Source organism: Aptenodytes forsteri, unplaced genomic scaffold (assembly GCF_000699145.1).
Source record: "Aptenodytes forsteri isolate BGI_AS27 unplaced genomic scaffold, ASM69914v1 Scaffold320, whole genome shotgun sequence".
In the NCBI taxonomy this organism is placed as follows: Eukaryota; Metazoa; Chordata; class Aves; order Sphenisciformes; family Spheniscidae; genus Aptenodytes; species Aptenodytes forsteri.
This window is the reverse complement of record NW_008794890.1, coordinates 87,298-109,524: the sequence shown is the minus strand read 5'-3', so window position 1 is coordinate 109,524 and position 22,227 is coordinate 87,298. Positions and strand designations below refer to the sequence as shown.

The following is a 22,227-nucleotide window of genomic DNA, read 5'->3' as shown; positions in this document are numbered from 1 at the left end:
CCGCTTGCACACAGCAGCCATGCCTGCTTGGGAAACGCTCCTGCACTGGCTGCACGCGAGCAATGTGGCAGCTCAGGTGGGGGCCCAAGGGCCACCAGGGCTCAGCTCCCACCATGAGCTTCGGAGGATGATAGCAGAAACACAGCAGGACTGTAAGTGCTGTCCCTGCTGCTCAGGACCATCCTGTGGGTTTTCTTTCAGCCCAGGCTGCTCATGGGGCTCCTAAGGTGGCAGTCACTGGGGACATTCAACTAGATGCAGTGTTACTGTGGGATGAGAGGCATAGGTGTCCCCCCTCCACATGCCTACAGTGATACTGGCCCTAGGACACATAAAGCCACCAAGGAAATGGTAACAAAATAGTTTTATTCTGCTTTATCAAAAGAACTTAACACTGTGCATGTAAACTTGAACATACATGTTTCCTTAAAGGTGCGGATCCAGTGGCAGACGCCTTTAGTCACACAAGCACACAGACCTTTTGAACGGAGAGAAAAACCAGTTCAAACCAATGTTCCCAGTTGCACCCATGTTCCCGCTCTGCAGCTCCCATCTCAGAGAGGAGCAAAGCCCAGACTGGGGTGTTAAAGTCATGGTGATTCCCTCCTCCCACACACCTACTCAGGCTTCTGAAGTGGTGGCTGGGGAAGCAGAGAAGGATGGAGGAGGCTTTTGCAGAAGGCACTGAGCATCACGCACACGTTGCTGCAGGACTTCAAACCACAGGAGCATCCCCAGGTGTCCCTCAGACCACATGGGTAGGAGGTGGCTGATGCATACCCAGCCAGAGCAGGATGACATTTAGCCAGAGTGACAGCCACTAATGGCAAAGCCATGCATCCACCTGGATGGCTGCAGGGAGGCCCAGCAAGACTCAGATCCAAAGGGAAGTAGCCCTCCCTGTAGGGGGATCTCGCTCTGATCACTGCAGGAGAGCTGTGAGCTGTCTGGTTATTGCTTCTAGTGGTTCCCCTTCGTGCCCTTGCTTCTTGTCATCTCCAGGCTAGCAGAACCTACCCTGTCCACCCAGCCTGATGCCCAGGGTTTGATGCCAGCACTAGGTAGTGCCCAACCCCAGTGAATACCACATGGAGACAAGTCTACATCTCCTCCAGGAGTGCCTCTGTTCTAAAAAGCCCGCCTTAATCTCAAAATTCAACCGAAGTGGCCACTGCAAGCCAGCAACACCGAGGAGGTGGAGGGTCAAAGAGCTGCAACTCCACTGGCTCCTTGAAGCCCTTCCCACAGGAGAAATGGGACCTTGCAAGTCAAACGGTACTTCCAGGACACATTTCAAACACCACAGCTATGAAATACACTGCCATCCCCTCTCTGCCCTGGCACCCTTCCCCTGGAAAGGGCACTGCTGTGCCTGCCCGCTCCTCTCCTGCCATCAGCCATGGGTTTCAGCTCTGCCCTGCCTGCTGGCTGAGCTGCCTTCCAGCACGACATGCAGACATCCTTCCTGCTCCTCTGCCCACCGGGGTCCTTTGAAGGGTGCTCTTCATCAGGAGGGCACTGTTTGCCCAAGCCTTTGGCAGGTGAGGTCATGAGCCCGCCCCATGCAAAAGATTGGCTTAGTGCTCCCCAGGCTGGGATCTGCAAGGCACATGGCTGTGCCACAACCCCTGTGCACCAGGTGTGTACAGCAAAAACTGGAGAAACCTCTCCTCCTGGCAACAGCAGTACCCTTCCTCTCATCCTCAGAGCATGAGGAAGCATGCTCTCCCATGACCTCCCTGGAAGCCGGGACTGGTGCTCAGCACCTTCAGCTGGCCTCTCACTGGGGCAGGGTCCTGGTCCCTGGCTCCTGCCATGGCTGGGTTTGAAGAGGAGCTGGTATCCTGGAGCAGAGCACCAACTGGGCCTTGGGAGTTTGCAGACAGGTGGAGGTGAAACTGCTGCAGTCCCCCAGTCATGTATTACCCAAGCTGGCCAGCAGCGGCAGCAGGAGAGGCAGGGTCAATACATCCCTGGTCTGCCCCAGAGATGGAGGAGAGGCAGCCAGGGCAGGAGCTGAGACAGCATAAGGCACTGTATGTTACCAAACTTCCTTGAGGAGAGACACTACCATCCTCCAAGTCAGGCCACACAGCACTGGAAAGCCTGAAGCCCACACAACTCGTTTGGGGAAATCATTAGCAGAGGTAAAGTTCAGACCATTTGTTTTGGGTTGAATGTTTCACCAAGGCAAAAGCTAAGCATGTTCCTCCCCTTGCCATGAGGCTGCAGATGGTGCCAGGGACAGAAGATCTCAATGCCAGCACCAACCAGCCTGTCAGCATCAACCGGCGAAGCGCCCGGAGTGTCACCACCAACCGGCCTGTCCGGTGAACCACGCCAGGGCTGAGCGCTGCACATGGCTGCGCCCGAGGGGACAAGAAAGCAGGATGAACGTACAGATATTCCAGGCTGGCGGAGGAGAGGTGGTCTCTGAACATATAGTGGGTTTGGAGGCAGGCAATGCTGCAGTGCTACCAGCTGGGGAACGGCGTTCCAGCTCAAGCTCCTGCCAGTTGCTTCCTCAGCCATCATCTTCTGGGATTGTCGCAGAACACGAGAAACAGGTCCTAGAAACAAGCACGTCCTCACAGGCAAAGGGGAGGACAGAGGAAAAGAGGAAAGCAGATCGTACCAGCAGATTTCCCCCCTGAGCACATCTCTCTCACCTTGCAGTGGCACATGGGGAGCAGGGGTTGGATATATTACAATGCACACCAGGAGAAAAGATCATTCTGCCAGCACAGCTCGTGAGTCAAAAGCCCCGCAATGCAGCGAAGCCTGGCCAGTGATGAGAGGACCAGTGACAGACTCCCCACCGCGGCTGTTCAAGGACACACGAGGCAGGTCCCATTTCTTCTTGGAGCAGTGGATTTTGCACTGGGGAGCAGCAATGCCTCACCTACTTTGCAGCTGAGGTGTCAAAACATCTGATGTGCTGCGGAGCGGGGTCCCTTCACTCTTCTCTTCCCCTTCACTTTGCCAGCAAGGCAGAGCAGTGGAAATTCAGCCCCCTTTCCCTGGTGAAAAGACCTACACAGGGAGGCTGGGGTCTGAGCAAAGATTTCCGAGCCCTGTTCCCAACCAGCTGCTCAGAGGTGCTCCATGCACTCTGAAATCTGGTTTACGGTGCAAAGTGAGACCCAGCCACCCAGCTGAAATCTACTACAGTCAGTCACAGGCAGCCAGTGTGATGCTCTTGCTTGGAGAGGGGGAGTTACAGAAGCCCGTTAGAGATTGCTTGCTCCGAGTCGTTATCTAGTGCCACTGCCTAAAGGAAAGAAGAAGATAATGGCTACGCAGATCCTATTCAAATAACCTATTCCACACCAAACCACTCCTCGCCAGGCCTCGCCCTGAGCAGGAACACGCAGCCTCCACTGGCCAAGGAGAGCCCACTCCACTGGAGTCCTTGAGGAGAGTTAGATAGTGCCGGTTTCTACCTGCCTTGGAGTCCACAAAGCAAAGCTTCATCGGCAGGACGAAGGAAACCTCTTTGCTTGGCCTCAGCGAGGAGCACTGGGGAATGACCAGTGGGCAGCAACATAGCACTCAAAGCAACATCTCCTACCTCCAGAGTAATGCTTGCTAAATAATTGCACCTACTGCAGAAGGCTTTCCTGGTGTCTGTCTTTTAATATTCCAGTATAGGTATGTTAGTACAGGACTATCCCTCATTTGGAAGCACCAATTTAATAGGGGAAGAAATGGAAGAGGCAGAGCACTTGCAATGTGTTGCTAGAAGAAAATCAACCCAACTGTCACCTATACACAAGATGTCCACGCATGCGCTGCATCCGCCCCACCAGCACAGGGCAACATCCCCATTCACAGCTGGGCTAGCTGTTGAGCTGTACCAGGTATCTTTCTACCTCTGTCAGCCAGTGCTTTCCTTTGCTCTGAGATGGCTTTCTCCAGAGGCCTCCGGGGCCTCCTGTGAAGGAAGGCTGGTTTCTTGGGCAGTCCTCAGATTGGCTTGCTGGAAGGCACAGGAATCCAGAAACACGTTGGGGATGCTGTCACCAAAATACAGCTTGCTGTTCGCAGCTATCGCTTGGTATTTCATTAGTTCCAGATACTCGGGGGTAAGTTTCAGCTACAAAAAGAGAAACCAGAGACTGTAAGAGACAACCTTCTGGGTCCCGCATCATTAGATTTCATCTCGGGCAACTGCCTCCTGGGATATGGGCTGTTAAATCAAGTGTTTTTCCAGTGCTGCCCACCTGAACCTTATCTCCTGTGCAGAGGAAAAGAGTAAGCAAGTCCTTTTCTGACCAGCTTTCAAGTGCTCACCTTGTTGGAATCAGCCAGCTTCTGAGCAGTGTAGTACTCCGCATCAGCTTTTGCTTTCTCTCTTGCTAGGAACGCAGCATCTAACACAGCCACAGAAGATGGACAGGAAAAGAAGCATTAGCAAGTGAATAGCCCCATCACATTTGAGCACCTGAGCCTTTGTCCCATGGGGACTAGCTGACCCAGGTGTGCCCGTGACACAGCGACACAGCCTGGCTGGCCGTGTACCTGCACTGCTGGCTTCTTAGAGGGGTACCTGCAAAGGGGAGGAATGACCCCAGTGCATAACCTTGCGCTACTGCACCCTTTATTATTTTTGCAGAATGGCGATGCCTATCAGCTCAGTTCTGAGGTTCCTCTACCTGCCACCACCCTGAGCTGGAAGATGACCCCAGCAGCACGCTAGAACCACGGTTACCTTCAATCTCAGAAATTCGCTTCTCTGTTTCCTTCTCCATAATCTTCTGTTGATAGTGAATCCTGGCCACCTGAGCAGCCTTCTCTGCCTCTGCAATCACAACAGGCTCAGCTCAGACATTCACTTCACAGAGCCTGAGCATCAGCACCCTGACCCCAGCACCTGGTTGCAGAATCTGCCACACAATCTGCCAAAGAATCTGCTGCCTCCCTTTCTGCTCAGATCCTACAGTGCCAGTTTGTACTCCAAGCAATACAGTTATAGAAAGAAAACACAGTGCTGATGTTTCTAGAGTTGCACTGGCTGATGTCCCTTTTACAAGCGATTCCCCCTGGCACAAGGATATTTAGCTTCAAGCCCAAGCAGTTTTTCTGGCAGAGCTGTTACCTCTTGGCCTGCAGGAGCCCCACTGTAGGACAGAGGTGTTCGCTGCTCTGCTGCTATGGGGAGGGAGGTAGGACGTAGGCTGCTGCTGTATCTAGCAGCACATTCATATTTTCTAAATGACTGGTGCAGCCTGGCTGTGCTTCCTTCAGGGAGCTGTCAGCGATGCAAGACAATGTCCTACCCCGGCTTACTGGGGGATGTAGGAATAGAAATTCAGTCTGGCCCCTGTCCACTAATACTCCCAACTGGTGACATACCAATGAGCGCTTTCTTCCGGTCTGTCTCTGCCTCCTTCTCTACTACCTTCTGCTTCTGGGCTGCAATCAGCAGCTTGGTCTTCTCAGCCTCCCTGCAGGGTGAGAAACATTATCACAGGGAAATGGAGCTGGGGAGCAGCTCTGCAAACCAGGGCATGAGAGGCCGGGGGACAAGAAGTCGACCAGTTGCCAGCATCAAGTCCTCACAGCCATGAGGACCAGCTCTGTCTTCAGCTGTATGAGCACATGTGTAGCCAGCAGGTCAAAGGAAGAGATTATTTCCCCCTCTCCATTTGGCACTGGTGAGGCCACATCTGGATGCTATATACAGTTTGAGGCCCTCGGGACAAGGAGTGAGTCCAGTGCAGGGCTACTGCAGATGTGGGGTGGAGGCCAGGGCATATGAGGAAAGGCTACGGGAGCTGGGCTTGTTCAGATGGAGACGAGGAGGTGAAGGGGGACTCAATAGCATCTCCCTGTGCCCAAAGAGGTTCTGGAGGCACTGGGGCTGGACTCTGCTCGGAGGGGCACAACGAGAGCCCCGGAGGCACCGGCACAAGCTGCAGCACGGGAAACCCCAGCCGGCCCCAAGGAAACAGCCCGTCCCTGTGCAAGTGGGGTGTCCCTGGGACCGGGCCCTGAGCGTTGGGGGATCCTCATCCCCGAGGATGCCCCAACTCACCCAGACACAGCCCACGGCAACCTACTGCAGCTGTGGCATTGGCCCTGCTTTGAGAAAGGGCTTGGACAGGAGATCTCCATGGGTACATAGACTAAAATCTGTCTGCACTTCTGTGAGTTTGCTGGAGGGGAGTTTATGGGTGAGACATCAAGACCCCTGAGCCCTGAATTCAGTTTGCAAGTCTTCTGCAGGTTCTCTATAGCACACCAGTGTCCCCTCTACATAAAGGAGTAGGAACATAGCCTTGATATGGACTCTGTACATGCTAACAACCATCTTTGTGAAGGGCTGAAAGGCTTCAAGGTGAAAGAGCTATGGAAACGGAGAAACAGAATGCACAAGTGCACCTAGCAAAGCACACACTGACTAGAGTCCACCTCTCATCTTCTGAGCACCAGGTAAGAGCTTTCTAATAGCATTATACCTGTGCTAGACCCTCAAAACCAATGCATACAATTTTATGTACAGCCACTCACATTAGCTCAAAATTTCTTCGGATGGCTTCTGGGATTTTGGGTTTTGTAACACGCACAGCCTATGGAAAAAAAAGTGAATGCATTTTAAATTAAACATTTTGATGCAAGCTGCCTAACTAAGAAATGTCTTTGCAAAACCAGCTGTAGTGCTCTGGATATCTCCACATCAATCCAAGACCACACATAATGGTTCTCAATCCTCTTGTACAACACAGCTGAGCACAGCCACTCTCACAGAGGTGCCTTACAGTTGTATCTCCTGTCTTTGCACCTTTTACGGCACCTAAGTGATCAAGTAAGGCCTGTGGAATAGACTGCTAAAGAGGTCCACCACCTTTGTTAGAAGCAGCTTAGTTCTCCACCCCAAAGACTCTTCAAACATCACCAGACAACACTTCCCAAAGTATTGCTCAAGAAATGGGCTCACAAACCCAATGAAATTAAATTGCAGGAGTGAGACTTGCAAAACAAGAGGCAGGGCTACGAGCTCAGGAATGGGTTTTCCAGGAGAAAAACTTGCAAAAGCGACAACACAATGAGAGACATAGCAGTGAAGACAGGGGAGAGCAGCAGGGCATGGGTGGCAGCTGGGAACTGTTGTTGTTTGCAACTGTGGATCATCAAGAGTGATGTGCATGGCGATGCTGACACCACAACTCGGGTACATGCCAGAGACAGCCGCTAAGCTGCTCTGCGGAGGACTCTCTCTGAAATATGAGGGAAACGCCTCCAGAGGCAGGACCAGGAGCTACTGCTGCTCAGCTGGCATGTTGTGTGACTCATTACTGAGCTTTAGGAGATGCAGATTGACAGTCCACAGCTGTACAATTGCTTCACAACCCTCCTGCTCCACCTTCACTGTAGATCTAGTGCTGAACCTACTGCTTCTCTCTGGGGTCAGTAAGTCTGCAAAGAACCGAGGGGCTTCCACAGAGGGGAATGGAATATGGACATGTCCGGGCAAGTCTTCGTATGCAGTGCGAAAAGGGAACCGCTTCCATGTGACAGGCTCCCTGGCCCTGGCAAACACACCCCGCCTGGGGAGAAGAAGCCAGCCTGTCATCAAAGCAGGACACTTGGGAATCGCAGAATGATTTGGGTTGGAAGGGACCTTTAAAGATCATCCAGTCCAAGCTCCTCCCACCATAGGCAGGGACATCTTCCACTAGATGAGGTAGCTCAAAGCCCTGTCCAACCTCACCTTGAACACTTCCAGTGATGGGGCATCCACAACTTCTCTGGGCAACCTGTTCCAGTGTCTCACCACCCTTATCATAAGACATTTCTTCCTTATCTCCAATCTAAACCTACCCTCTTTCAGTTTAAAACCGTTGTTCCATGTCCTGTCACTACAGGCCTTTGTAAAAAGCCCTCTTTACACATTGAAAGGCCACAATAAGGTCTCTCTGGAACCTTCTCTTCTCCAGGCTGAACAACCCCAACTCTGCTGCTCCTCTGCAGAAAGCAGATTTATTGGACATCAGACCGGAACATCCTTCAGTGAAAGGACTTTTCTAAGCTCTTACCAAGTCCCTAGAAAGGTACCACATGGAGAAAGCTCACCTCACCAGTTACTGCAGGGTATGCAGGGGGATATTCTTTCTACCTCCATAATACCCCCTGCACCAAAACAAAGGTCAGTTTCCAGAAGTATGGCTTTTCCAACATGGGCAAAGATTCCTCTGTAACCAGGAAAGCCGCCAGGTCTTTGAAAATCTCCACTAGCTGCTTCTTCTTCAAGCCAATGGCTCAATCTATTTAACAGTGAAATCTATGTAAATCTACTAGATGGAAATACTACTGTGCACTGTCAATACTGTTAATAATCAGCATTGGGAGATGCTGGGACTAACTGGCTGAGCCACAGCTTTGCAAAAAAGAGCATGAAGGAATCAAAAGACAAGCTGACTATATGACAGCATCTTTTCCCTATGGCCATGAAGTCCAGCCACATCCTGAGCTGCACTGGCAAAAGCTCAGCAGCAGGTTGAAGGTAATTTTTATTCCAGTGTGGGGAATCCAGTATAAGGGATACTAACAAACTGGAGAGTGCAGTTGAGAGCCACTGAGATGGCAATGTAAACGCTGCAGAGAATGGGAACACGCTGATGGTATGGCTGACAGTATGGTACTTCTCCTCTCCTGTTGATCCTTGTCCTTAAATATGGGCGTGACATTTGCCTATTTCCAGTTATTAGGGACCTCCCTTGACCACTGCCATCTTTCAAAGAGAGTGGCTTCACGATGGTGTGGGCCAGCAACTCAGCACCTTGGGATGCATCCCACCTGGTTCCACAGACTTGTATGTGTCCATCTGCTCAGCTGTCCTCTACTGTGGGTAATGCTTCATCTCTGCAGACTCTGCTGCTAGGGTAAGGAATGGGGAGGCCCAAGGGCAGACCTTGCCAGAAAGAAGTCAAACAAGGTGTTGAGTACTTCAGCCTTTTCCATGTCCTTGGTCACTATGTCCCCTGCTCCACAGCTTCCTTGGCCTTCCTTTTGCTGTGGATGCCCCTCAGAAGCCCTACACAGCCATCATTAGGTCCAAGTCTAGCTGAGCTTTGGTTTTCCTAACTCTGTCCCTGCGCTTTCAGTTCAATTAGCTTTATTCCTCCCAGCTCATCTATCCCTACTCCACCTTCTGTGAGTTTCCTTTCTGCTTTTCAGCTCAGTCAGGAGCTCCTTTTTCATCCACACCGGCCTCCCGTCTCACCTACTTGACTTCCCACACTTTGGGGTGTCCTTGGCAATGACATGGGGCCTCGTGGCCTCCTTTGCTGACCATGGCAGTCTCCCACGGGACCCTGCCAAGCACATCTCGCACAAACTGAGTTCTGTTCTCCTTAAGCCCAGGCCCGTAATTCTCCTATTCACCTCGCTCCTCTGAGGACCTTGAACTCACCACCTTACAGCTGCTGCACCTCACACTGCTACCAGACTTCATTTCTCAACCAGTTCTTCCTTGTTTCTAAAAGGTCCAGCAGACCATCTACCCCAGTCAGCTTTGCTCACCACTGCCAAAACCTGTGTTCAACACCCTTCAGAAGCATCCAGCATGGCTTTCACCCAGCCCTATTGCTCTTCCAGCGGACACTGAGGTAGTCAGAGACCCCCATGAGTACTAGGGTCTGCGATCAAGAGGCTTCCTCTGGTCTTCTAGAGGCAGTTTTATCTACTTCATCTTACTAACTGGGTGGTCTGCAGCAGAAAAGGCCCACGTGGTCCTCCGTGTTGGTTTGATTCTTACCTATATTGGCTCTTATCTCAGCTGTTCATCATCCATCCCAAAGCGAAGCTCCGCATGATTTGAGCCCATCTTTTGCAGGCAGCACAACCCTGCTGCCTCACCTTCTCAGCCCGTCCTCCCTAGAGAGCCTGTACCCATCCACAGCAGCACGGCACTCACGTGAGCTATCCCACCAGGCCCCAGGACTGCAAATGCGCATGGATTTCCAGTTTCTCAGGTTTGTTTCCCAGGATGTGTGTTTCTGTCCAGACACTTGAGACAAGCCCCAGGGCGTGCTTTCACAAGGGAAGTGCAGGAGCCTCCCCTATGACACTGTCCCTAGACACTTCTTACCACCCACTGGCCTCCGTTTCTCTTCAGGCTGTGGCCACCATTCCAGTTAGGAAATAATGTTTTGCATCAGGCAACTTGGAGGACTTTTAAAGGTTTCATATATATTAGTTTTAATAAACCTAGAAATAAATGCTGTTAATTCCCTCTAATAGCATCTTTTCAATAATGAGTTGTTTTCTGTGTCACTTCTTTCAAAAATGAATTGTCAGTGATCTCTGAAGTACTCGTGTGCAAATATGCTCTTCAAGAGGAAAGCGTTATGCCCAAATACAGAATTATTTCCCTTAGAGCTCACAAAACAATTCAGTTCAAGGTACAGTTAAGTTAATCTGGGTTACACAGCTGCATGTGAAGAGTTTAAAGAAAGCTCAGCTCTTCACCAAAGGAGCAGGGTATTTCCTGACAAGAGACACAGCAACATGGCAGAGTTGTATGCTGAGGTACAATTTTACTGGAGACAAGGGTGCAGCTCTGTTCTGAAAGGGAACAATAGGAACGCGAAGGCAGGATCACACTGTCTCTTAAGTACTTAACCATTTTCCTCACTAGTTATGGGACCTCTTCAAACTGCTGGTCCGGTGAGCTCAGTCCGGGCTGATGCAGGCAGGATATCCTTCAACTTTTGACCAACAGTGAAGACTGAGCATGCCAAATCAAGATGGGATAGCATACACTGAAGATCAGATTTAGCTCTGTAGTTAACATCTCCCAGCAAAGAGCTGTGAACTTTGCTTACACCCTTCCATACTCAGAGATCAAAAAGGGCCTTTACATTATGACGATAATTTTGATCGATAATGACCTTTTACAGGAAATCTCTCTGCGATGTACAGTGCAAGTTAACTCGGATATTTGGAAGACTGGTGCTATCTCAACTTCTTTGTGATAAGATGCTGCCTGTGGTTCACCCTCATCAAAACAGAGCAAGCCTATGCACAAATGAGCCACAAAGCAGAACAGTATTTATCATAGCATTTCATGTGCTGTCAACGGGAGGCTTTCCCTCCCTGCACACAGCCAGCCAGCCTAGCTAAATGTGGCAACAAGAACGGCAAACCAGATTTGGTTTCTCTCTTCCCTACAGTGGAAATCTCCAGAGATTTCCATCTTAGCCCTTGTGAGCCTAAGGTATATTTTTCCCAGTTGGTCACCCTGAACTTCAACATGCCAAAAACCCAGCACGTCCCATAGCCCAGCTAAGATTAAACACGATTTTCTAACATTAAATGTAAGCAGAAAATCACTTAAGATATAACATCTTTCCCTATCTCTGGTACAAGTGCAGAAAAGATGAAGATCTCTTTTGCAATTACCTGTAGAAACTGCACTGGCACACTGGAGTGCTCAGCTCTGCAGGGGTGCCAAAGGTAAAGAAAAACATTTTCTTGCTCTTTGCAAATTAAACCCAATACTTGCAGGTCTGTGGCCTAAAAGGTCCTTTTCTCTATCCTGCAGGTCTTCCCCCAACATAAAACTAGCATTTAGAGGTGGTCACTGTCATATGGACAGTCTTCAATGGACAAACCTCAACTCAAGGCTCAACTATTTCACGTTATGTGGAAAACCAAAGCAAGAAATCTCATCAATCTAGTGAAAGGTAAGCAAATTAGAGGTGGAAAAAAGTAATCTTTGTTAGGGAATGAACCTACCTGGATAGTGAGACCTGGTGCCATGACATTGAGATCCTTCTGCAGGGCCAACTTCAGATTCTCATCTATCTGATCTGTGTTTGGAGGACAAGAGAGAGACCACTTAGCTTATCATCATTTCTCTTACAGCTTGTGTGGCAGAGTGTCAACTGGCCTTGAAGAGCAGGTATCTCTATGGTTTAAGATAAAGATGCTTTCTGAGATCATTCAGTACATTGTTTCCCTTCCTATACCCCCTGGAAAACGTTCCCGAGAGGAGAGCCACATGCTAGCATCTCTAGAAAGGTTCAGCTATTGATGAACTCATGGTATCTGAGCTGAGGACAAATGGCTTTCAGCATCTCAGCAGAAAAAGCACCCAGAGCCTGCGGTCGAAGTCTATCCCTTCCTAGCTGGAGCCACACCAACCCCGCTGCCAGCAGCAAGCTCTGCCTTAAGTCTCTAGGGACCTGCAGGATCCAGTACTTGCTACTGAAAAAAAACGCATTTTGTCACTTCCAAGCTCCAGGAAGATCTCTGGCCACAGAAATGGCCAGTTATGAAGGGATTAAGCTGCATGTACTACCAGGAAACTCCTCTCTGACTATGGATATTTGGCAAGTCTGAGTACAGCATTGTACAGATTGACAGTCTCTTAATATTAAAAATCTGACAACCTTTTATCTTCCATAAACCAATTTTCCCCTACTCTGCCACTCAAGAAGGAATGTGATGCTGTTATGTCTTCGGGAGCACAGGTAGGTACCAAGAAGCAGAACATTAAATTTGCTAATTCCTGAACCACTGCTACCCCCTTGTGAAAAAACTAGAGCATTGCAATGAACTGAGAGCACGTCCCTTCCAGCTCTCGCTTGCTAAAAAGAGCCGAAGGAAGCTTTTAAAGTAAAAAAGTCAATTCAGCAACAGAACAGGGGCCTAAAAGTAGTACACAAGACAAAACCATCATCATAGTGAAGGCAATGGGCATGACTACACACACAAGAGCAGAGTGGCTACTTTGTGTGTCCAGAATTCAGTCCTAAGTGGAAAAGGACCAAAATAAAATTCCCATGTGCAGATGTGGAAAGACAAAGAAATCTGAATCGTTAAAGAGTAAAGTTACATGGGAAGTGACATATGGATGTATAAGGAGCTGGATTCTAGACTGCAACTCCAACACAGAGGCTGTTTGCTCACAGGAGCCTGCTGTAACATATTCCACAGAACAGGGAGATTACACAGCCCTTGGTGGGTGCATCCAGCTGCTATCCACTTACCGAACAGCTCAATGTATACTTCCTGCAGGGTATGGGCACTGCAGAACTGATTCAGCTCATGATGAATTTTATTGAAGATCAAGGTCTTATCGTAGTCTGCAGTGTAGTTTCTCACAATATCGTACACTGAGGAAGTAAGAGAATTATCACAGGTCACCACTGACACGTACTGCTTTCTGCAATGCCACAACCGCAAAACAACAGCTCAGGGTATCAGGAAAGTAGTGCAGCACTGGGACAGGCGGGTGGGGGATTTCCATCCTTGGGAGTTTTCACTACTTGGCTGGACAAAACCACAGCTGCCCTGCCCAGCAGTTAGTGAGAAGCCTGCTGTGAGTGGGAGAGAGGTCAGAGGAGAAGCCTGCAGAGGTCCCCTCCTCCAGTGCTGCTGGGATTATATGACTTCAAAGAGCAGAGTAATTACAGCAAGATATACTGCACGGTCCTGTTTTATGATCTTCATAAACAAACGAAACAGTAAAGCCTGTCCAGGACCTGCATGCATAGTAACAGATACTACTATAAAGTGAAAACAAGTATCATTCCCACAATTGTAACATGAATTCACCCTTCAATGCCTCAGTAATGCTAGCATTTTGCATTAAGCTATGCTGGTGAAAAAGCAGCTGTGTGGGTCTTTGGTTCAGCAGCTAGTGAAATAAGAAGGTAAGAGGCTCCTATGCAGGCTTTGCTTTTGTACTTTTCCCAGGAGCTGAGCTGGCAAGCACCTGGGGGCTTTTGTCCCATGTGTTTAGTTTCACAGGTGGTCTCCCCTTCAGCAGCAATAGGACTGCTTGAACACCCGTCAAGTTTCCAGATGTACAGGGGAGAAGCAATCCTAGAATTTATTTTCATCTTTGCAAATCTGTGGCTCTTCAAAAAGCTTGCAGACACATGCATGAAACTAATTGCTGTGGTACTGGGAACCATAAGGATAACAAGACACAGAAAATGGAAGCCTTGCAAACCAAGATAGAGAGGCTACAGGAGGAGTGAAGACAGTCACAGCGCTGCTTGTTGAAACAGGACGGGAAATACCTGCATACGGTGCCAATTTATTCACAACTTCTATTCTGTCAATGTAGATCATAACACCGCCACTGTAAGTGAAAAAGAGAATTAATGAATTATTACTGCAACTGTTAGCAGTGGTCCATATTTAAAGCAAAGTCTCTCTTTCCCTCTTTTACTAAATTCTACTAAACTTATTCAGAACAATTCTGACTTCTTGAGCATTTTGCAATTAGATGGTAGCAAACCCCAGCTTTGTACAGACTGGTCCCTCTCTCTGCATAAATCAAAAGCATGCTCCAGCAAGTCTGCAACACACTTTCGCTTCACTTTGTTACCTCCTACTTAGCCAGCAAAAGGAAAACATTTTTGAACAGGAATGTAGCTGCAACTATCAGAAAGGGGGAGTCTAGCACAATGAAGGGAAGGCAACAAGGACAGCAGACGACACCTGCAAGCAGCAGAGCAGACACAAACTGCAGACGCACCGCAGCTCTTCTAGGCAGCAAATACATTTTAAATAGAAAAGCCCTTAGTTTAAGTTCATGCATTTACTAACTCCAGCAGGAACCTGACAAGGCCCCTGTTAGAAAGGAAGAAACAAAGCATGTAACAGACTTTAATTCACATTCCCTACACCAATGTCATGTTGCAAACAGCTCTCCAGTAACACCACAACCATGCACATGCGCCTAGGCATGTGCACTGTCAAGAAGCTCCAGACACCTCATCGGAAGAAGCCTGCAGGCAGTTTCCTCCGCAAGGGATCACGTGCTGCCGGACTGGCAGAGAAAAGAGGGAATCAGAGGTAGGGGCTGATCTCAGCCTCTGCTCTTACTGACATGGCTTTCAGCAGGTCATGCCCACCCCTGGGTACCTGTGGCACCAGAGAAAAGCACAAACTCTACAGTGAAGAAAAAAAAAAACCCCAACTTTATTTTCAACAGCTCATAAGTCTCTCGAGAGTGTATTTTTAAAGCACTCTTGCAATTTTTTCCTCAGGGCAAAGACAAATCACAAACGAGAAGCTTTAGCTGAAACTAAAGCAGCTAATCCCCAGAAACAGACCTCACACATTTCCAAACTTAGTCTCTGTGGTGTTTTAACTCAAACATATCCCCCATGACAAACTGTTTCTTATTTTGCAGATCTTAACCTCTGGCAGTTGAAAGCTAAGTCTGCAGAAAGGTCACCTGAACTTGCCCGTGTCTGTGCTCTTTTAGAAAAGGCCTCCCAGGCAGAGTCTGTGTTCACTCTGCAAACCTGCCTGCTTCATGGCAAGCTATGAGCTAAAAACATTGGTGATGGACTGAACTTGCCTGCTGGAAGGGACAAGCCAGCAGAAAAGATATTTGCGGCTAAAGAGAGACTTATTTCCCAGTGAGATACTACTAAGAGTATTACTCTCTTTTTCACTCAAGATTTCTCTTTAGGCCATGGTCATTCTTGCTGGCTCTCTCTTAAGAATGGTTACTATTATTTTTAAATGACAGGCTTATGGATCTTTTATAGGTATGTCAGGCTACATAAGCAGTTATAATGGCATGGTGTATGTGTTTTTCTCCATCTCATCTGTTCTGCACTCTAACTGTCCCACCACATCCAATAAAATGACTATTTATCATTGCAAGTGACGTCCAACAGCATTCCTCATGATCTTCCGAACTTGCTTTCATCCTTGTGATTCGTTCCAGTCACCTTATGACATCTCCACCAGGACAGAGAAACCCAGCTACCATCTTGAGGCATCTTCTATATATCCTGGTGAGGAACCAAAGCAGAGCGTGTGGGCTTCTTCCACCAGAATGTCCTCCACTGCACATCCTTATGTTGGGGTCCTTTTGGCATTTCAATTTTATGGGGATTTTAGAAGGAAAAAGAGAGCACCTAAGACAATATGCCTCCTACACAGGACTCATCCACAGCCCCTCATCATCTCACATGCAAGAAAGGCTGGCACCTCAGACCAGAGAGGACTGCCTGCTGCCCATCTGACTCAACCAACACTACCCACAGCAACCCTGCCAAGGATCTCAACCAGCATGGGTCAACAGGGTGGGGCACAAGTGAATTGTATCTGTCCTGTTGGTCAGGTAATGGCTTTGAGGAAACAGGTGCCACTCAGAGCCCAAATATGCTGGCCACCTATTTCCCCACTGAGGGCTTAAGGTTAAGCCAAGCCTACAAAGCACTTACACTGTGTTTTCCTTCCATCCATCCATCCAGCTGCTGGAGCCATCATCATTTCACATTGTGCAGTGGGGATGGCTGTCTGGACCTTGCTGCTGTAAACCCAGGAGCCAAACTGAACTGTAACACTTTGATCTTAAAGTGAGCAACTCAGACAAGACCTCCTCTCAAACAGCCTGGTCCAGAAGATGTTAGTAAACTCCTGGGGTGCAGAAGATACTGTCCTTGGCAGTTTCGCGACAGTTGCTCTGGCAGAGCATCATGCACTGATTTGGGGCCACTCACACACCTTGTTGACCTGGAACTGCCCTTTGACACCTACGCTGGCTCAGACAGTGCTCTTTCCATTTTAACAAGCCACTATCACTCTCAAAACATCCTCGTTTGCCAAAGCCTGCTTCTAGCCAGATGCAAGGCAGGGTGACTCCTGCGGGGAGATTTCCAGTGCTTGCAACTCTCCACCGCAGTTTCCACAGCCATTCTAACACTGGCATTTGCAGCCTCTGTAGGTGCTACTCGCACCCCCGAGGTCCTTGCTGCAAAGCTGCTCATGAGGCTGGTCAGGCAGAGCAGCACTGAGTTGAGCAGGCTCTCTGGTCAGGGAGGGAGGAACAAGAAGAAATCCATAGGAGGTCTGAAAGGAGGATCGACACATAGACTATGTGCACCTGGGAGAAGTTTAAGCATAATTAGGCAACAATAGTGCCTAATTTTACAGGACAAGGTGAAAGTGTACAGAGGACTAACATACACTAGCAGGCATTTCAGTAGACCTTGGAAAGCCTCATACACTTCAGGATTTTAGCTTATGCCGGGCCAGAAGACAAGGGAAAAACTGAAGGACATTGCCATATAAAAAGGGGCCGTAAAAAAACGCAAAGGTTTTATGCTTATTGCTAGAGCTGACCAGAAACAAGACCAGACCAGGTTAGGCAATCAGAGCATGTAAAGATTGGGCTTAAAGGTCAGATCTGGCCTGTCTAGAGATAGAGGGATTAATGCGATACATCCACTTGCAATATTCATGACACATTTTTCCACGTGACTGGCTAACAAACAGGGATCTGTCCCAGAACAGCATTCCTCCAGTGCTCCGTTTGTGTTCCTGCCAACGATCTGCAGCACGAGCACAAGACAACTCTTGCACCTTTGCAAATAAATACCTAATGCTTGAGCAGAATTACTGCTTAGCATCCTGACTATTTACTGTTTCTTGGCATTGTAAAAACCTGTACAATATTTAGCATGATTCTTTCCAGTTAAATTTATAAGAAAAATGCTACTTACCTAATTCTCTCATGCAATATTTGCATGACACCATTTTCAACCCATTTATTGTATTCCGCAATTAATATACTCATGAGTATATTACTTCTCGATTAATTCTTTGAGTCAGTCCTTTAGAATACTTTGCTGTTCTAAAACTAGTTTATTGAACTGATTTTCCATCAGTTTTTGGAGATCAGCAGACCTGCCATGAGGAAGCTGCTGAACTTTCCAAGGAACCGTGCACACATTCTTTTTGGGGAAAGCCAGGAATCTCAGACACCAGAGGCAATTCATAGCTTAGAGCAGATACATATTCTACCTGCTGTAACGAAATGGTTTTCTTCTCTGTGGTGACAGCTGTTTTATGAAAAACAGTCATCTGGTGCCAAAGTATTTTAAAATCTAGATTTAACATATTCACTTAATGCTGTCAAGTGTAAATGGGACAGGTAAGGCAGAAATTGGAGATGGGACACCCACACAGCCATTCAGAAGCTTCCTAATTTAGATAAGGATACAGGGAACAGGAATATGAATATGGTGGAAAAGAAACCCAGCCTTTAAAATCTGACAGTTTAATATACAATTACAGAAATTTAAACTGTTTAGGATCTATTCTTGTAACAAACTTTGAAACAGGATAGCGAATTTCAGATTTGATCCATTTGTTATTTATAAGCTAACATTTTATTATGGAAATGTGGATTCAAAGCTTTGGCATGGAGCAGCTGCAGACTTTGATTCCAAATGAAGCAAATTTAAAGGCTCCTTAAAAATGGACAGGGCTACTGGGACCTTTGGTCTGAAGTGTATTCAATTATTAACTAAGAACTGCTTCAGCTGTTTGGTGTTTTACAGCATGTTTATTACCTGTAACTTCACAACCACCTATATTGCACAACTGAATCCCACAATGCTGAAATATAACAGGAACTTAGTGAACTAACTAGACAGAATTAAACAGAGTATTTAGCTCCTAAATCACAGACACACAGAACGGTCAAGACTGGCAGGGACCTCTGCAGGTCATCTTGTCCAACCTCCCCGCTCAAGCAGGGTCAAAGCACCACAGTTTAATTTTGACTGTGTTAGCATGTCTAACGCGGTTAAGCTTCAGCGGAAAGCCTTGTTTGGTCTGTTGAGAAGGCTTGCAGGACAGCAGGACACCATCCCTGGCCCAGAGGTGTGATACTGTTTTACAACATCCAGCAGGTGAAGTATTACTCCTATTTATGCTACTTAGAGCTAAAAGTTGCCATTAAACTCATTGCTAAAACTCTGCTCTGGTAACTTATTTTTAACTGTGCCATTTAAAAGATACAGATATAGAACATAATGAGTCTTACTCCTCCTTCATCTGACCACAAAGCCCTGGCTGCAGCACTGAACACTAGCATTATTTACAGACACTCCTGAAAGAGATTTGAGATCTAAAACTAAAACCAGCTAGGGCCCACAAGAACTTTGTGTTAATATTTAAGCCCAAGTGATGTCTGATGATTTTCTATAGGAATAATTCCAAGAACTCATTTCAATAAGGGCTAAACCAGATCAAAATTAACTCTGCCTCATTAGTGTTGCCACTAACATTAAACTTTTAATTTCAGCATGGTTGTTATGTATCATCATTCAAGTCATACTGATATTTTTTTTTTTTCTTTAAAACAGAAATATTGTTGAGTACCCTAAAGTTAAAAGACAAGGAGAATCACCAGTTTTGCTTTTATCCTGAAGAAACGGATTCGGTCATCACTAACTTGTGAATGAACGAACTCAACAGGATCTGCAACCCAGCTCAACTAGCCCTCTCCTTCTGTTACTGCTCTGCTTGTTAAAACTATACACATCTGTGCTGACAAAAGGATCAGCTTAATTATGAAGCAGGCAGGTACTACCCACACATAGGATTCTTCTTTATTCTTTCTCACTCTCTCTTTACATCAGGTGAAACGTCAATTCCAAAAATGCCCAAACGATTCCAGGAGACTCATTTTCTTGAGCTGTTTTTGAAATGAACCATCTCCCATCAGGATTCCCACCCACCATTTACTTTTGCCCACTGCTGGGGTCAACACTTGTATTAGCCACAAGATTCAGACTAGAAATACCACAAAGCAGAGGGCAGACCAAAGCACAAGCAACGGGCTATCAGAGTAATCAAGGGAAGAAACCAAGAAAAATCAAGAGTATCACTATAAATGCAAATACCCTCTGAACATCAATTCCAGCAAAAGCAAGAGCACTCCCTCCCGTACCTCCTGCTCTATTATTTCCAAGTGTGATACAGGTGTGTATGCTTGGGACTTATTTTAGGGTATGTGCCTTTACTTTTCAGCCTCTGTATCACAGCACTGTAAATACCTAGCTGCAAACTACACGATAAGAGTGTATCTGCTCATCACCAGAAGAAATACAAAGGAAAAACATACCTTGTTCCACAAGGCACATTTTTCACTTCATCAGTCTGCAACGTGGTCTGAAATAAAAAGACAACCCGTGCTCATAAAACCTCTCCATTCTTCAGGAAGATCATGCTGTGCCCAGACTCTCACAACCATTACACAGGAACAGGAAGCCAAAAACATGTCCTCTGCCTCCATCCTGATTTTTGCAGGTGCGGGCAGAAGACAGACTTCTTTTCAACTTGCCTTTTGGGAAATAGAAATGAGCTGTGCTCATTTCCCTACTCTCAGCTCCTGCAGCACTAAGGCCTGCAGCTCTCCTGAGAAAAAATTAGGGCCACAAACACAGACTGACCTCCCAGAGCAAGACATCTCCTGTCCCAAGCAACACACACGTGTTGTGGAGATACCACCAAAAGGACAAGTCCCAGTGCACAGCTGGGTCTGGCACCTAAGGCAGAAGGAACCAAGGGCTTCCTAGGAGCTGCTGCTCTGACTACCACATTACCAAGCCCCTCTGCAAACACCAGTTGCCCAAGTCACCCCCATCCAGCAATATCCCTACTGACATCTGTTCCCAGTCACCCTCTTCCAAGATGAAAAGATACTAACCTGCACGGATTTGAACATGGTAATGAATGGGAGCATGATGTGGTAGCCTGGTCCACTGGGACTAGTTAACAACGCACCACCCCTACAGAGAGAAAGAAAAACGGGGAAAAGGCTCAAGCAACTGGAAAATAATAAGTGCTGGCTTTGAAAGCGAGCGGGTGCATTCAAACTACCAGGGGTCACAGCTGTGGTAACGCAAATTATGTTACTCACCTGCACCAAATTTGCCACCAATTCCCCTACAAAAGAGCTGACTGCATATGATACTTGCCTGCTGCAACTCGACAATCATTTGCTTCAGTCCTGTGAGCAATTAACTTTTACAGGAGGCAGATACTGCTAAATTCTTCCATCATTGCAACATTGCAGAGAGCTTCAATACAGATCTTCCTCTCTAAATAGTTCACTGGTAACCATGGAAAAATCCAGCAGTTGATGCAATACTGCCAGTTTGGATTTCCACAAGGCATTCGGCCCAGTCCCTTACCCAAAGCACAAAGAAAACCCGCAGTCTCTTGTGGGGACTGGCAGGTGGTTAAAAGACAGGAGACAGAGCATAGCTCTAAGCGATCGATCCTCATAGTGCAGTAAGGTCTCCTGCAGTGAACCGCAAGGGCCTGTGCTGTTCAAAACACTCGTAATTAAAGGAAAGAGCAGTGCAAAGGAAACTAGCCCATAGTGGTGAGTGTGAAGGGTAGAAAAGACAGGACAGAAATATAGCAGGTACGGCAAAAACCACAGAAAGGCTGATGCTGAATTTCTCTGTTCCTTTATTCAAGTTTGAAGCAAAATCTAGTCAAGAGGTGGCATTTAGTGACTGTGACCACTCGCTATTATGGACTGACAACAAGTTGCTCTATAGATGCTATTCAGGGCAGCTACGAGCCACAGGTGAAACTCAGCCCAGAGCCAGGGAGAAGACCCATTTCAAAGCAAAAACTAAACGGGTGCTTTGGCTGGCTGACAGTCTTGGGACAGAGGTGACAACCCTCGATGTAAGAGGGAGAGATCAACAGATGTGAAAAGACTGGATGGGCCAAGAGCTTTGATCCTCTAAGCTTTGAAATCCAAATTATGACCCAGAAAAGGGGAGAAAGGAGAGGGAGGAAAAGTAGCTGAGGATTCAGAAAGATCAAAACTCGTAACAGTTCTGCACAGCGCCAGGCTATCCAGGCCCACATCGTTTCTGGTGCAAGAGAGCAGAAACAACACGGTCTGCCCACCTCGGGGCAAAACCTGAAGAGAAACACAGGAGAGAGCAATCACCTCCCAAGGTGATCTGGGGCCAGGGATGAATCCCAGCTGAGAAAGAGAAATTTAGGGAAGGCTACAGAAGCCGTCAAGGCACTGGCAGGGAACAGTACCTGTAATACACAGCCAGGTGCCCCTCCTCAACCTTGTGGATGGAGGAGTACAGGAAGAAGACGAGGAGTCCGGTGGCAGCTGCAACTACGGCTCCAGCCTGGGCCATGGTCATCCTTGCATCACCTGCGGGACAGAGACTGTTACTGCCTAGACGATGGGGCACTGTTTATCCACGGTCCACATGAAGATCTTCATGCTCTCTCCTCTCTGACGGTGTCTCTGCCCCTTTTCCAACAACAAAACCTTCTCAGCTTTTGGACCAAAAAGCCAGGGAGTATCCTCAAAGCACCCAGCGGACCTCGCTCTGCAGCAGGGTGCCGTCGCTTCCTCTCCTCGAGGCTGCGTTACCCCCTCACGCTAACTACAGCGGGGGGAAGGCC

The 22,227-nt window shown here is 47.8% G+C and overlaps 1 protein-coding gene across 1 annotated transcript; it reads right to left on the bottom strand.

Annotated features, from left to right (window-relative positions):
• Positions 1-3,621: 3,621 nt before the first annotated feature.
• LOC103895476 (erlin-1) lies at positions 3,622-21,959 on the bottom strand. Its single transcript, XM_009275060.2, is given in 12 exon segments — positions 3,622-3,951; positions 3,953-4,096; positions 4,294-4,373; positions 4,712-4,801; positions 5,356-5,447; positions 6,514-6,572; positions 11,743-11,816; positions 12,999-13,124; positions 14,037-14,098; positions 19,898-19,944; positions 20,483-20,564; positions 21,847-21,959. Coding segments are annotated over 12 exon segments (1,092 nt in total). The 3' UTR covers positions 3,622-3,828.
• Between the last annotated feature and the right edge of the window lie 268 nt (positions 21,960-22,227).